The sequence below is a fragment of the Neophocaena asiaeorientalis genome, unplaced genomic scaffold (assembly GCF_003031525.2).
Source record: "Neophocaena asiaeorientalis asiaeorientalis breed wild unplaced genomic scaffold, Neophocaena_asiaeorientalis_V1.1 scaffold319, whole genome shotgun sequence".
Classification (NCBI taxonomy): Eukaryota; Metazoa; Chordata; class Mammalia; order Artiodactyla; family Phocoenidae; genus Neophocaena; species Neophocaena asiaeorientalis.
This window is the reverse complement of record NW_020174103.1, coordinates 375918-389955: the sequence shown is the minus strand read 5'-3', so window position 1 is coordinate 389955 and position 14038 is coordinate 375918. Positions and strand designations below refer to the sequence as shown.

General features: G+C 37.1%; 1 protein-coding gene across 1 annotated transcript in view; it reads right to left on the bottom strand.

Annotated features, from left to right (window-relative positions):
- The window catches only part of GFRAL (GDNF family receptor alpha like), a 57028-nt gene that overhangs the window by 21138 nt on the left and 21852 nt on the right, over positions 1-14038 (bottom strand). Inside the window, 1 exon segment of the mRNA XM_024754682.1 lies at positions 10596-10846. Coding sequence (XP_024610450.1) covers positions 10596-10846 — 251 coding nt within the window.

Genomic DNA, 14038 nt, shown 5'->3' with positions numbered 1-14038 from the left:
AGAAAACATTGGTAGACTTTGGCTGACTTCAGAAAAGAATCAATGCAATAAGTACTCCAAGCCAGTGTTCTTGTGGACCATGAACAGCAAAATGTAGTCACTTACGTCAAAGGGACCTAAAGTGGAGATGGAAGGCCATTAAGGAAGTGAAACACACATCCAGCCCTGAATGCAACATACTTTTGACCCAGGCATCCTGAGACCACCTGGAACCTGTCTTCTTTACTCCCTAGAGATAACAGTTTAGCAGCCAATCTACCAGCAAGTGGCTGAACGCCTGCCGATGTCGACCTGTAGTTCTTTAAAAATAACCTATGTAACTTCTCTGGGATATCTTTGTCTGTTGCCTTTATGAACATGACCATTTTCTATTTCCCTCAGAGCACATTTGAGTTGCTACACGAATCAGTGCCTCCAAGACTGCAATGCTTAAGACCGCAAACAAACTTTTTGTTACTTGCAGCGTTCAGCATTTCTTGGTTGACATTCTTGATGTATGGTACCCAGACAAGCTGTATCTGCAACACCTGATGCCCTAATTTCATCTCAGAACTACTTAATCAGAAACTTTGGGGCTGGAACCCAACAATGTGTTTAACAAGCACTGTAGGTGATTCTCTTGCAGTTAAAGTTTGAGAAACACTGCTCTAAGCCACTATCTCAATAAAAGTTTTAGGAATGATAAGGACATCTGCTTGGAATCTTTCATGACACTATGATGCCTACTGATTACTAGATTGACACAGTATACCAGGCTGATTAGGTTGATCTGTTTCTTAGTAGCAGACAGGTTATGAGATATGTAAGTTATTTGATATTTATTAAATTATACTTTTTTTTTTCCTTAAAGGTCTTTGAGAGATTGTCTAGATCCATGCTACTCAGAGTGTGATCCCTGGACCAGCAGCATTAACATCACCTGGGAGCTTGTTAGAAATGCCAATCTCAGGCCTTCACCCAGAACAACTGAATCAGAACCTGCATTTTAACTAGAAACTATGTAATTTTTATACACATTAAAGTTTAAGATCAAATATCCAACTTCATCATCTGACCTAAAATCATTCAAACATATATTTAAGAAGTCACTTATTCTGAGAAAATATGACACCTTAGAACTTCTGGAAATTAGTCTATTTCCCACACCATCTGTGTGACATCATAATGGTTATGCAAAAATTATTGATTTGTGTGATTCTCCAAATCCCTGAAAGTCTATAGTAAGAGTTTATATTTGCTGAATTTTACTATTGTTACGAATATTTCTTTACATGAATTAACTGATATAATCTTTGCACCAACATTCTGGGTTAACATTGATTTTCCATTTCACAGAAAAGGAATTGAGGCCAAAAGTGAGTAACTTGTTCACAGTTACTTATCCTGTAAATGATGGAGAAATTATCCAAGCCCAGCATGCTGGTGCCATTTTGCCTCTCTAAGACTAGGCTCTAGAATAAGGTCTATTAACACTTCCAAACATGAGATCTGACTATTAGAGGCATTGTTGTTGATCATGGTTTTTAACCAAAAAGTCAAGGCTGGGACCAAGGAAGAAGGGAAGTGAAAAAAGCTCTGTGTGTACTTTAGGTTTGAAAGTTAATAAAGGTTTAATGCACTGATTTACCTCTGAGGCCCAGAGCCAAAGAAATATCCAGAATTCTAAGTAGCATAAAAGCCTAGAGTTACAGTTTACCATGGATCTGATTTTTTTTACATTGGGTGGTAACTTAAGTCATTCTAAAGAAATGGTTTATTTGTTTTTATTATTCTTTATGTTACTAACTTATAACACACATGCCTGTTCTCTAAAGAGTTCTAAAGAGTTTGCAAATAATGAAAAACAGGTTCCTAAAGGAATAATTTTTAAGAGGAAAACATACATTTATAAGTGAGTGTCTACGAATTGGATGTACTACAAATTCACCATGGAGCCACTTTAATCCCGAAAATACAAAATACTGGACAATTTAGAGGCTATGTTATAAATATGAATACAGAGTAGAGAAATTATGTTGAATGTTCCTTGGAAAACCAAGAGATTTTTTTAGCACCTGGACTGAATTTGAAGGAAACTGGACTTGAATTAGAGTTTTGTGTGGGAACCAAGAAAAAGTCAGTGGTTTTGGCTAGATGAAGTGATTTATTTAAAGCCAAAACTTAACATAAAGCTCCTGGAATACCAACCTATATGAATTGGCTATAAGAGAAGGTGGTGTGTGTGTGTGTGTGTGTGTGTGTGTGTGTGTGTGTGTGTTGTGTGTCTGTGTGCATATGTGTGAGCATATGAGGGGGAGAGAGAGAGAGAGAGAGAGAGAGAGATTTTTGCAATGGAAATGTCTTTCACAATTCACTTCGCTCACTGTTTTATTTATAGTCTATAACCTTATTTTCTCAAACAGCCACTGACAAGATGACAATAAAAATTAAAACAAGAATTGACAAAAGTGAGTTTGAGCCTCTATTAATCCACTTTGCACAGTCTTTAAATTATTTTCCTGAAAGTAAGTGTAAAATGTTATACAGTTTAGGAAAAATATACAAAACTATGTATTAAGCACTTCTATACCTAAACGGGTGTGTTTAAAGAACTTTCTATAAGAATGCTCATTAATGGAATTTTACTTTTAGATCAAGACCTTCACTGGGAATAGACAGATGAAATACTGTAAGCCAAGATGAAACAGTGAAATAAATAATCTATCCATTGAATGGAGACAAGTAAGTAAGACAGTCTTATTGGCAATGTTGATATCTAAGACGAGACCTCAGTAGACAGATGGGTGAGAAGTATGGCTACAGGAAGAAATAAAGTTGTAGAAATACTTACTAATCTGAGGGCTCTTTTCCCAAGTTTCTCACAAGGCTATACACATGTTTAGGAGTTTTTATATGAATATTTCACATGTTTAGGAGTTTTTATATGAATATTTCACAGAAGCCAGGTAGTTCTGTAAATCTATTGGAGACTGTCTTTTTTCAGCCTTGTTACTAACAGACAGGGCTTCCTGTATCCTAGAGTTCATTAAGGGGATAACGCACATTTAAGAGCAAAAATGTGTTAGAACCAATTGCCTATTTCAGTGTTGACACCACACAAGAATCAACTGTAAAAGAGTTTCCCACTATTCAGACTTTTTGAAAGTAGAACTGTGAAGAGGAAAAGTATTGGAAAATATAAGGAGCCCGAAATGTTTTTATTAAAGTGGGCAGTAGCAGCCCAGTCTTATTAATTCCTGATTCTTTTGCTCAAATATTTGAATTGAAAATTTCAGCTTAAGTGGAAACACAAAAGAGTGAGGCTCTTAATAGGAAAGCTATATTATGACGAGAGGTCTAATAAGGAGGGAAAAGAACAACGGTATTCAGAAGGCAGTGCTGCCATAGAGATAGAGTTGATTCATTCATCCATCCATCCATCCACTCACGGTTTATTGAGTAGCTAATGTGTGCCAACTGTGTTTTTAGGCACTGGGGTGAAGCAGGCCAACTTAAGAGCTGCATGGTATCAGTCTTGCCTTTCTGTGCATAGGAGTTTCTCATTCCCTGAGAGGTGTGAGCTAAAAGAGGTTCTGGGTTCTCCGGCCAGTGCCTGGGTTTTTCCCACGTGTGGATTAAAGCAGTGGTTCCCAAACTTGGTTGAAAATCAGAAACACCTGGGTGATTTTTTCTTTTTTAATACAGATTTCTGAGCTCTGCCTCAGGCCTACTGAATTAGAATAATTGAGGTTAGGGTCAAATATCTATATTTTAAACAAACCTTTAGATATTTCTGAAGGATGAACAGGTTTGAGGGCCAAGAATTCCACGTCCATCTTCTCAGTACTTTGCGGGTTGTCTTTGTGATCATCAGGCTCTTCATTAATAATGAAAAGATTGTTCCTAACAGAGTTGGGGGACCAGCTGTCTTTAGCGAAACATTCATATAGAAACTCCTAAACATGGGTATAGCCTTTGTTAAACATCAGATAAAGAAACCTAATAGTCCAGTCCTGAATCCAGTGCCAAACAACAATGGTATTTAAAGTCAGGGTGATTAAAATGTATAGAATATCTGCTATGTAACAGGCAGTTTATACACTTAATCTCATTCAAGCTCTCTGGATGCATATGGCATCTCTGGCAAGCCCTAATAGAGGTACAGCACAGACCCCTTGGATTCTAGAGCAAGGCTCCACCATCTGTAGGAGGAGCCCATTTGCCATTTAAAATATAGCTCCTAACATGCTGCTGGGTATGAAGAAATTCATTAAGTCATTGGTTCCCAGAAAGGTGAGTACAGGATATCATTGCTAACTAAATGGACAGCTGTCACACCACAGACCCACCTAGATGTGGCCTGAGAGACCAGTGGTGAGGGGACATCCTCCCCAAGGGAGAGCATAAGCAGTGCTCTTGATTGCCCACTTTGCAGAGACAGACATGGATAGAAGTTAAGACTGGTGGGCAGTGGTAGATTGCTTGATCAGAGAGATGGAAAGAGCGTCCTTGAGAGACTGTAGACAAGGGAATGAGGGGAAGAGGCATATGGAAGGTCCTGTGGTAGTAGCACAAAGTGGGCAGATCGGATAGTATGCACCACGGAGTAGACCTTCAACAACCAGGTCAACTGGTGACCTGCCCAGAGGAGGCCAAGCATGCCCTCTTCAGCCACGCAATGCCTGTGCACTGAGCATATGGTGGCAAGGATGGCAGCCATGCATGGCCCCACAGACTGGACTCCCTCTCCCTCAGGCCGGCCCATCAAAGTTCTGCCAGTGCTGAATGCCAAACAGCCCAGCAACAGCAGAAACCTGTATGTCGCCCACAGTTTGGCAGGTGGGTGGCAGACTGATGATACCATAACCCTTCCACCCTGAAGAAGGCAGTGATGCATTCCTGCTGGAATTTATACCTATTCTGGGTATGGATTTGCCTTTGCTCCTTACCATCAAATACTTCCTCCAATGCCTAGTCCATCTTTGTGCAGATGCAACCTGACAGTGCTTCCCCTTGGGTCTGGCCCTGGACACCTCCTTCTTCCCTCCTCAGTGCTCTTCTGTCCCTGCAGCATGAGATGGACATTAGGCTCCACTCAGCATTTATGTATGTACTATACACAATTTCCAGGGAATCAAGGTTCATGGGGCCACCCCTGAGAAATGGGACACAGAATCCAAAGGATGTCTTTCCTGTCCTTCTGCCATGAAGACAGTTCTGAGATGCATTTCTCAAAGCACCTTGGAAGGTCCCAAAAGGAACAGGAACACTTGAAAGAGATGGAGCGATAGTGTGAGTTGATTCCTCTTGACTGCATTGTACAGAGTTTTACAATAAAGATATGAGCTCAGGTAGAAACTTGCTGGTTTTCAAGCAGAGATCAGAGAGGTTAAAATGAGGACCCTATGACATGAAAGCTGACTGTCTTAGGTCCCAAATAGTAAGCGATACGACTGAACAAGATTGTCCAGTCATAAGAGTCCCAGTATTTCTGAGTTAAACAAGTTGGCTCAGCTATGCAGCAAAAATCAGATTAAGGGGAATACATTTTCACTCAAGTCCATTGTTTAGATTAGCTTAAATCATTGCATTAGAGAGAGAGGTATGGGGGTAAAGAAGCCAGGCAACAAGGCAGACTTGGGAACTAGTCAAGAAAACACTTTTTTTATTGTGGATACTGGCACACGGAACTGACTGAAAGCAAATATATTAGAAACCTAACACATTTTTAAGAGATTATGTTGTCAAGGAAGCCACCGGTTGGCTTGCAAAGAGTCTGTGACTGTTAAATGTTAAAGCAACTCACAGTCTCTCAAAACTCATGAGCAGGATATGGTCTAGGAGAGCTCCTGTTCCAGAAGGAGGGCATCCTCTCCCCCAGCCTACTGCAGATACAGCTGTGGAGGATGGTGGATAAGGAAAAAGCTTCCAGAGGGTGAGATGGGAGCCTTAGGTGTGGTTCTTCCCAGGTATCTGTCAGAGAGGCTTCAAATGACTACCAGGCAGGATTTCATTACTGGGTGCTATAACTCTCGCTTTTTACCTTATTTTGAATGGGCGTCTTTATTGATGTTATGCTGTCCCTGTTAATATACCTATAACATGCATGCATGCGTGTGTGTGTGTCCGTGTGTGTGTTATTTGTGTTGGAGAGATGGTAGGGAATAACTGCTCTTTCTGGTTCATGGGCTGCCTGTCCACTCCATGGTGCTACGTCATCTGGATTGCACATCACCCAAGATCCAGGTCTTTGAGCTAGTGACTGTCACTGGATGAACATTTGGGAAACACTGGGTCATTGCCCTTGGGGAAAGGGTAAGTACATTCTCTTTGTAGACAGAAAAGTGAAATAGACATTGGGTGAATTGTGGCAGAGTCTTATTTGTCAACTAATAACCACAGTTGCCTTTTCTTCTGGTTCAAAACTGTACTACAGTTTCCCACCTTTCTTGCAGACAGCTGTGACCATGTGGTTGAGTCATGGTCAGCAGGACGTGGGTGTAGGTGACGTACACGGCTTCCACTACCAAACCATGAAATACTCCTCTGTGACTATGTTGCTTTCTGCATTCTGTCTTACCCTCTTTCCAGCTGAGTGGAGAGGGCTTTGAAGTCCATCATGAGAAAGAGACACACATTGGGAAGAGGCTGGTCCTCTAAATATAGGCTACTATGCAGCCTTTAAAGCCATCATATGTGTACAAACTTGCAAATGGGTCCATCATATATTTTTAAATTAAAAAGGGAGCTGTAGAGCAGGATATATAGTTTGATTCCATTAAAAAATATCTGTGTGTGTGTGTAAGGGAGAGGGAGGCACTGTTTGAGTGTGTACAAAATGTATAAGGTACGTATACTTACAAGGCAAAAAAAAAAGTGTTAGAAAGAATGTACACCAATCTTGTAAACGTTGGCTCTCTCTAGAGAATGAGATTGGGGGAAGAATTTAACTTATTTTTGTTTCTATATTCTTTAAATTTTGTTTAAGCTTGTATCCCAATTATAATATTTTCTGCTCCCTATAGGATTTAATAGAAATAGGTAGTCTCTTTTTATGTATTTATTCTTTTTAAAAATAATTCTTCAAAAAGAAGCTGAGCCTTCAGGGGCAGAATGGGTTTATTTCCAAACCTCTTTAAGAGATTTGTCTACAGTTGGCATAAAAAGACAACTTTGCAGCAGGAGAAAAGAGAATATTCCTGTCAGCATGTGGTACACACACATCTATAGATTGAATTTTTCAGTGTAGCAGGGAAAGGCAACACCAATCTCTTAATTCTTTCCATTTCTGTGGTCCTCTCTGTCTTAACCAATTTTTTTCTCTTCCGTTTCTCTCATGCCTCTCTCAGCTCTAACTGCCAACAATTTGCTCTGGGCTGCCAGATGCCAGAGAGAAGTGAGCCTGTGGATGCAGAGTTGTGCAGGTGAGTGCAAGTCGGTGGCCAAATACCCAGCACCTTCAGGATGCTCAGTGCCCAAATGTGGTCCTGCAGACTGGAACCGAGGCATGCTCTTCAACATGTTTTCAAAGCTCAGATCTGAGATGAGAACAAAGAGGTTCTGCCTGAGAGGGCTGTGGAGCATCTTGAACCAACACAAGCTTGTTGTCCTCATGGTGTTACAGGCAGGAGAACACCGTGGGCTGCAGTCAACCAGCCAGGGCTGGGATCCTGCATCCACTGCATCCTGGACATGGAAGCCAAGTGACCCAGCTCACCTCTCAGCTGCCTTTATCTGCCATGTGAAAAGCTGCAGAAATAATATTGTCCAGCTCATGGAATGATTAAGGTTAGATGAGGAATGTGACCCCAGATAAGCACTCCTTCTAGCAACTCTCTCATTTTTTATAATTATTATAAGACTCTGACTTGGATACATCAAGGTAGATGACTTTCAGATTTGTTTCAAGCAAGTGTTCTTCAAACTTCCAAGAGCAGCACATTAGTGAATCATGAAGTCAATTTAGTAGGTAGTCAGCATTGAAAAAAATATAATGGAATAGAATAATAATTTTTAAAAAACAGAAGACACAGCATGTAAAAATCTAATGTCAAATGCATTGCTTACTGTGGTCTGAGGTCAAGTGAGTTTGAAAAACAATGACTTGAAGCCAAACAAAAGTGACAAATGGAAAATTTTCTCCAACTCTCCTCTCTGTTCTATTCAGTTCTGCCCCTTTCAGATAAAATGAGAAGGTGAAGGGCTTTGGAAACCAGCTGTAATGAGAGCTGTTTTTTTTTTTTTTTTTTTTTTTTTTTTTTGAGAGGTTGATAAAATGTACTAATATTTTTTAATTTTTATTTTATATTGGAGTATAGTTGATTAACAATGATGTGTTAGACACAGGTACATTTTGATAAAGCGTGAGCATGCTGGGCTGATGTGAAAAGTCAGAGGCAGTGGTTAGAGTTCATTCAAAAATCTCCATGTTCTACCACTTCCCAAGTATATGAGGCAGGGGATGAGGGTTTGTTAGAACTAGCCAGGCTAAGGATTTAATTTGTGTTTTTGTCTGAAACTTTTCCTATTAATTCAAGTACTCAGAACCCTGACAGAAGGCCTTTAAAGTTCCTTTAATTCTATAAACGCATCACTTAAAATTCCTACTTTTAGTAAGTAATGTTTGAGGAGAAAACCTCATCATGTTTAGTCTTCCAAAGTGAGTGAAGAAAAGTGAATCATTTTGAATTTTTATTTTTCTGAAACATTATAGAGTATGTCAATGTTTATGAATTTTTGTGTCCATTTCTACTGTTTCTTCATGAATATATATGTATTTTTGCTCTATATAGGTAGTCAAATACAATGAAAGCAAAACATAAGAATTATTGAAAACACATGGGAGAAAACTCGGTTTGGAAGTAGAATTAGGTTGCTTGCGCTGGCATTCTTAGGGAATTTATGCCCAAGGAATTGGTTACCACTAACTTGCAGAACTACATTTTTTTTCCCGGACACCATTTAATATGGAAAAACCACTTATAAATAATCGTGATAGTGTAATTGTATATATTGTTGTTGGTTTAAGTTACTTTATTTGGTATTTCCTTTTGTAATGTTATGAGCCATTCATTACAAATACCTTTAGTTCCAACAGAATTAGCCACTTAGTATTAATCAAAGAGGAAATTATTTAGAAAATATGACTCAACAAATATCATACGATTTTCCTCTTTGTATCATGATTTCAATTGAAATACGTCTGTAGTGCTAATTATAGAAATTCCACAGAGAGCCCTGTTGGAATCAAACCATACACTCTGAGTCGTATGTTTATTACCTAATACATAACAAATCACAATTTTGATCATATTGGCTAATGTGTATCGCTTTAGTATCTTTAAAGAAAAATAGAACAAAATTTTTAAAATGTGTGTATCTGTTTATAGTTAGATAGATATATGTAAAGATATATACAGATATGTATCTGTCAAAATTTGTATAAATATAAAGATTTTTTGCAATGAAATGATAAATGTCTGTTATTCCTTCCTGGAAATGGTGCTTGTGGTTTGGTTACACCTAGGGTTTTATGAGCCGGGGATGTTTTGGGACTCACATAGTTGCATGGATTAACCTTGAAGGTAGATGATGGAGAGGTCTTGAATTAGTGTGTGATCACATTGTTAGGCTTTTTCCTAGAAGACCTATAGCCAAATCCCTCTCAACCACTTGTTCCCTTTGAGACTGTAGACAAATTATTTAAATTCCTAAATCTGTTTTCTTATCCCTAAAATACTGTACATAATAACTTTAGAAAATGTGTTTTCCATTCTCTCATACAGGTAGATTAGCAGACATATTAAAGACCAAGGGGAGATAACTAAATCCAAGGGTAAATACGTTTTACTTAGGTTGGGACAGCCATATAGTAGATTGTTAACTACCCCCTCATGAATCCAGCTTTGGATATACACATCCTTCTCACCGTGACTGTGAGCTTGGCCATGTGACTTGCTTTGTCCAGTGGGGCACTAGCAAATATAGCAGAAGCAGATGCTTGACAAGTATTTGTTCACTGGGGATTAGCTGCTAGGGATGCTGCCATCACCATGAAAGATCCAGGGTCTACTGCTGCAGAGGTCATGTGGAAGAGAACCACGCCATCCCAGCCAACAGTCCTTGTTAAATAACACCTGAACAGACTGGCCTTGGTCTCACCAGACGATTGTACCTTCATGAGAGACCCCAAACAAGACCATCAGAAGAACCACCCAACTGAGCCAAGCCCAGTGAGAAGAATTGTGAAGAAATAAATAATTCTTTCAAGCCACCAAGATTTGGGTTGATTTGTTACTTGCAATAGATACCTGTTACATTCCGTTATCTGGTAGGATAAACCTTTTAGGCTCTTGATATTGAAATCAATGTGACACCTAGGAGTGATCAATCATATAAATTAACAACATGTATCACTTGCAGATAAAAGAGTAAAATAGCAAATGTGCAAAGCATAATCAGAAAATAAATTTTAAAATTAGAAACATAGAGTTGACTTTGTGACCAAATTTTCTGTGCTGGATTACTACTTTGTGCTGTATAGACAAAAATAAGAAATATATTATATATGTGTGTGTGTGTATATATATGTATATATACACAATTGGGTAACTTACTGAAACATGATTTTCTATGAAGCATATGCTGGAAAATCTTGCACAAGGATTCTTCACTTTGGGTAATGGTCCTACAGGTGCACTGCATTTGAAGGACTGTTCCAAGGGTACCAATGTAAGCTGCTTTGCAGTCATTACTTCCGGAGCAAGTGAGGTCTTGCTTGCTTAAGGTACTGATGCAGGTCTCATCCTCATGGCACTTTCTTATCACATGCTGCCAGCACTTTGCCTGGAATGTTCTATAGCGCCTCCTAGATAGAGTCAGGAAATGGAATTAGTCTCTGAATAATATTATTTCACACTAACATGTAGTGTTGCCTCACCCAACGAAAGACTGACATAAAGCAAAATGCCTTCTAGATGCTTATAAACATAGTTGAAAACTAAGTTTGTACATTTAAACATCCCAACAGAGAGTGCAGAAGAAAACTTGTGAATTATTTTCCTTTTGTGTTGAAAGGCAGAGGTTAAGTTTCGGATTCCCTGGATGACTCTTCCTTCATTACTAATTTTATTTCACTGGGCAATGATTTGTAGTAAGAACTCCTTGTGAGATTTATTAGCAATAATTTCTGAAGCAGAATGTGGTTTTGAGACTAGCATTTGGCCATTGACTCCCACCAAGTGATTTCAGAAGAGTCTCTTGACTTTTCCAGAGAGTTTTCCCACAGGATGGGAGGTACTGTATTCTTTCTCAATATTTCTAGGCAGACTAATTAGAGTTAACAAAATGCTCTGAGGTTCTCTGGCAGCATGAGCTAATTTAAAGCAAAACATGAGTTTATTTAATGGTCGAGATAATCCATTAGAATCATATCCATTCATAACTTTTCTGACTACATATATCATTCTTGCTGTATTAGCATTGAATAAAATCTGGATAGTGTACAATAATTTCATATTTGGAACTTTCACAGTAAGAAAATATCTACTTAGTGGAACCAAGAATATTAATCTTCCTATTTATCATGTATAATTATTTTTTCCCTGTCTTGAATATGTCACCATCAAACATGCATGAAAACCCTCTGAGTACACGTCATTTGTCCTGCGCTTATTTGCTTTCATGATGTTACTCCGCTTAAATCCATAAATCACATTATTTTTAATAATCTTGTATTTTAAGTCATCTTAAAGGAATCAGCTTTTAAATACAGCGGTAAAAATTAATTAATATATTAAAATTTATATTTAATAAAATACTACAAAGTTTTTGAGCATATAATTCTGAATCCAGAAGAACAAATATGTTCCTTTAATGCAATTGAGGGTTTTATATATAAGATGTCATCTAGATGTAAGCATTGGCAGTATTGGTTGTCATCTATGAGGTTGACAGGTGCCATTTAGTCTTTCTTAAATATATGTTTTACAAAGTTTAAGTTGCATGATTTATCTCCTCATAAAAGTTATTTCATTCAAAAAAGTAGTTGTGAAAGTTTGCAAAAATGATGAACTGAAGGATATTTAATTAAAAATTAAAATATTATAAAAAATACTTTGGTATACTTACTATCTAAATTATTTGAAAAAATTAAATATGGCAAAATATTTTATATTATAGAAATTTTGTTTTATGTTTGAGATGTTTTGCTGTTTCATTATCCTTATTTTCTCGATATACTGAAATTTCTTATTCTGGTTTATTACTTGAACCATTAAGTATTTAAAAGAGTAAGTTTTAAAATAGAGTTAATTATTTTGTTTTTAGTTTTGCTATAAGTTTCTGGTTATATTGTAAAATGTAAGAGAATATGGTCTGTGTAATTTCTACACACAGAATGTATTACATTTGCCTTTGTGACCTAATATATAGTCATACTTTGTGAATATTCCTTGGCACTTAAATATGTCTATTGTGGAGTTTTGCTTTTAAAAAGTAGGTAAAATTTCTTGTAAGCAATTACTTTTTTTCACTACTTTCTGGAATTCATACATATGGAAAAACAATGTATTGTAATTTCCTGTAAATTCCTAAACATTTATAATTGGCAAAATATAATCTCACCTCCCAGTGTGTATCTGTATTGGGCAAATTAATTGAAAAACTAGTTCTTTATGTCATCTTCTTTGGCCTTTTCAAATAAACAGAGGAGTTTCAAGACCAATCATGAAAAGAGTAAGTGGGCACAGGGACAGAAGTTGTATTTTCAAATCCAATTGCTCTGCTTTGCCCCGTGTATAAGGGCTTCTGCAGGAAAGATCCATGATAAAGTCTTAACATTCTCACTGAAGAAGTTGTTTTTCTTTGGAGATTTTTTTTCCATCTGAATTACATTAAGGATAATTTAATATAACTACTGGAAATCTCCCTAAGGCAAAATCTGCTTGAGAAAATGATAGAATTTGTCTTTTCATCTTGACAACTAATATTGTATAATATTTCCATCACCTCTATAAAGTGTTCATTCAGAGACTATTTGCACATGGTGAAAAGAAAAAGGCACACAATCCTTACTCCCTGAATTAATATATAAAAAACAGGAATTACATAAGAAGAGACATGTATCTGTATATTAAAACATTATAAAAATTAAGTAAGTACAGATATTCAAAAGTAGAGGGAAATGAGATGAAGTCTTTTGAGAGTATATCATGTTCCAGACCCTGCACCAAGCACTTTGGAGAGGTTGTGAAACCCAGGCGTCCTTGTGGAGGAAAATCACCAACTCTATCAGTCAGTCTGAGGATGTGTTGATGCCAAAGTGAGGTTCATGCAAGAGTTTGTGTTTCAGAATCCATCACAGGGCTTCTCAAGGATTGTAGCAGTGGATCCCATCACTCGACATTAAAATATGGTATTTAATAGGGAAACTCAGATATATCATCCTGAGAAAATTGAATACTAATAACTCAAAGATAATGATGTAGAATATCCGGGGCCCTGGCACTGGAATCAGGTAAATCTTGGTACCGTCCATGGAGACATCTGGCATTTTTACAGGGATTACTTAAAAAAAAAAGTGTCCTCTGGCTGGATAAAATGTTATTTGGTTTCACTGCTAGTGAAGATAGATGATAGACAGTAATATTTTATTTGTGATATGAGAAAAATAATTCAATCAAATGTTTTTACCACATTTCATTGATTATAGGAGATACCATTATTTTATTACAACTAAAATCACTTGTTGGCAGTTGTTATTGTTTTAATTTAATACTTTTTGTTTTTGGTCACTGGGCTTAAGACGCATTCCAAACATGTTAGGGATATTAAAATGTGCAAAAATTTTGCATCTTTGAATCAATGAAATACAATAGTACACTGAATAAGGATTTTTGAGATATAAATGAGTTTGAAAATTTTTAATTTCATTGTAAAAAATATTTTTATTATTAATTTTATTATTCATTCAAGAGAAATAATTAGTAAAACTTAAAATAACTGATAAACATTTGCAGGAAAAGATCCACAAATAAAACTTTCTTAAGAACTTTGACAT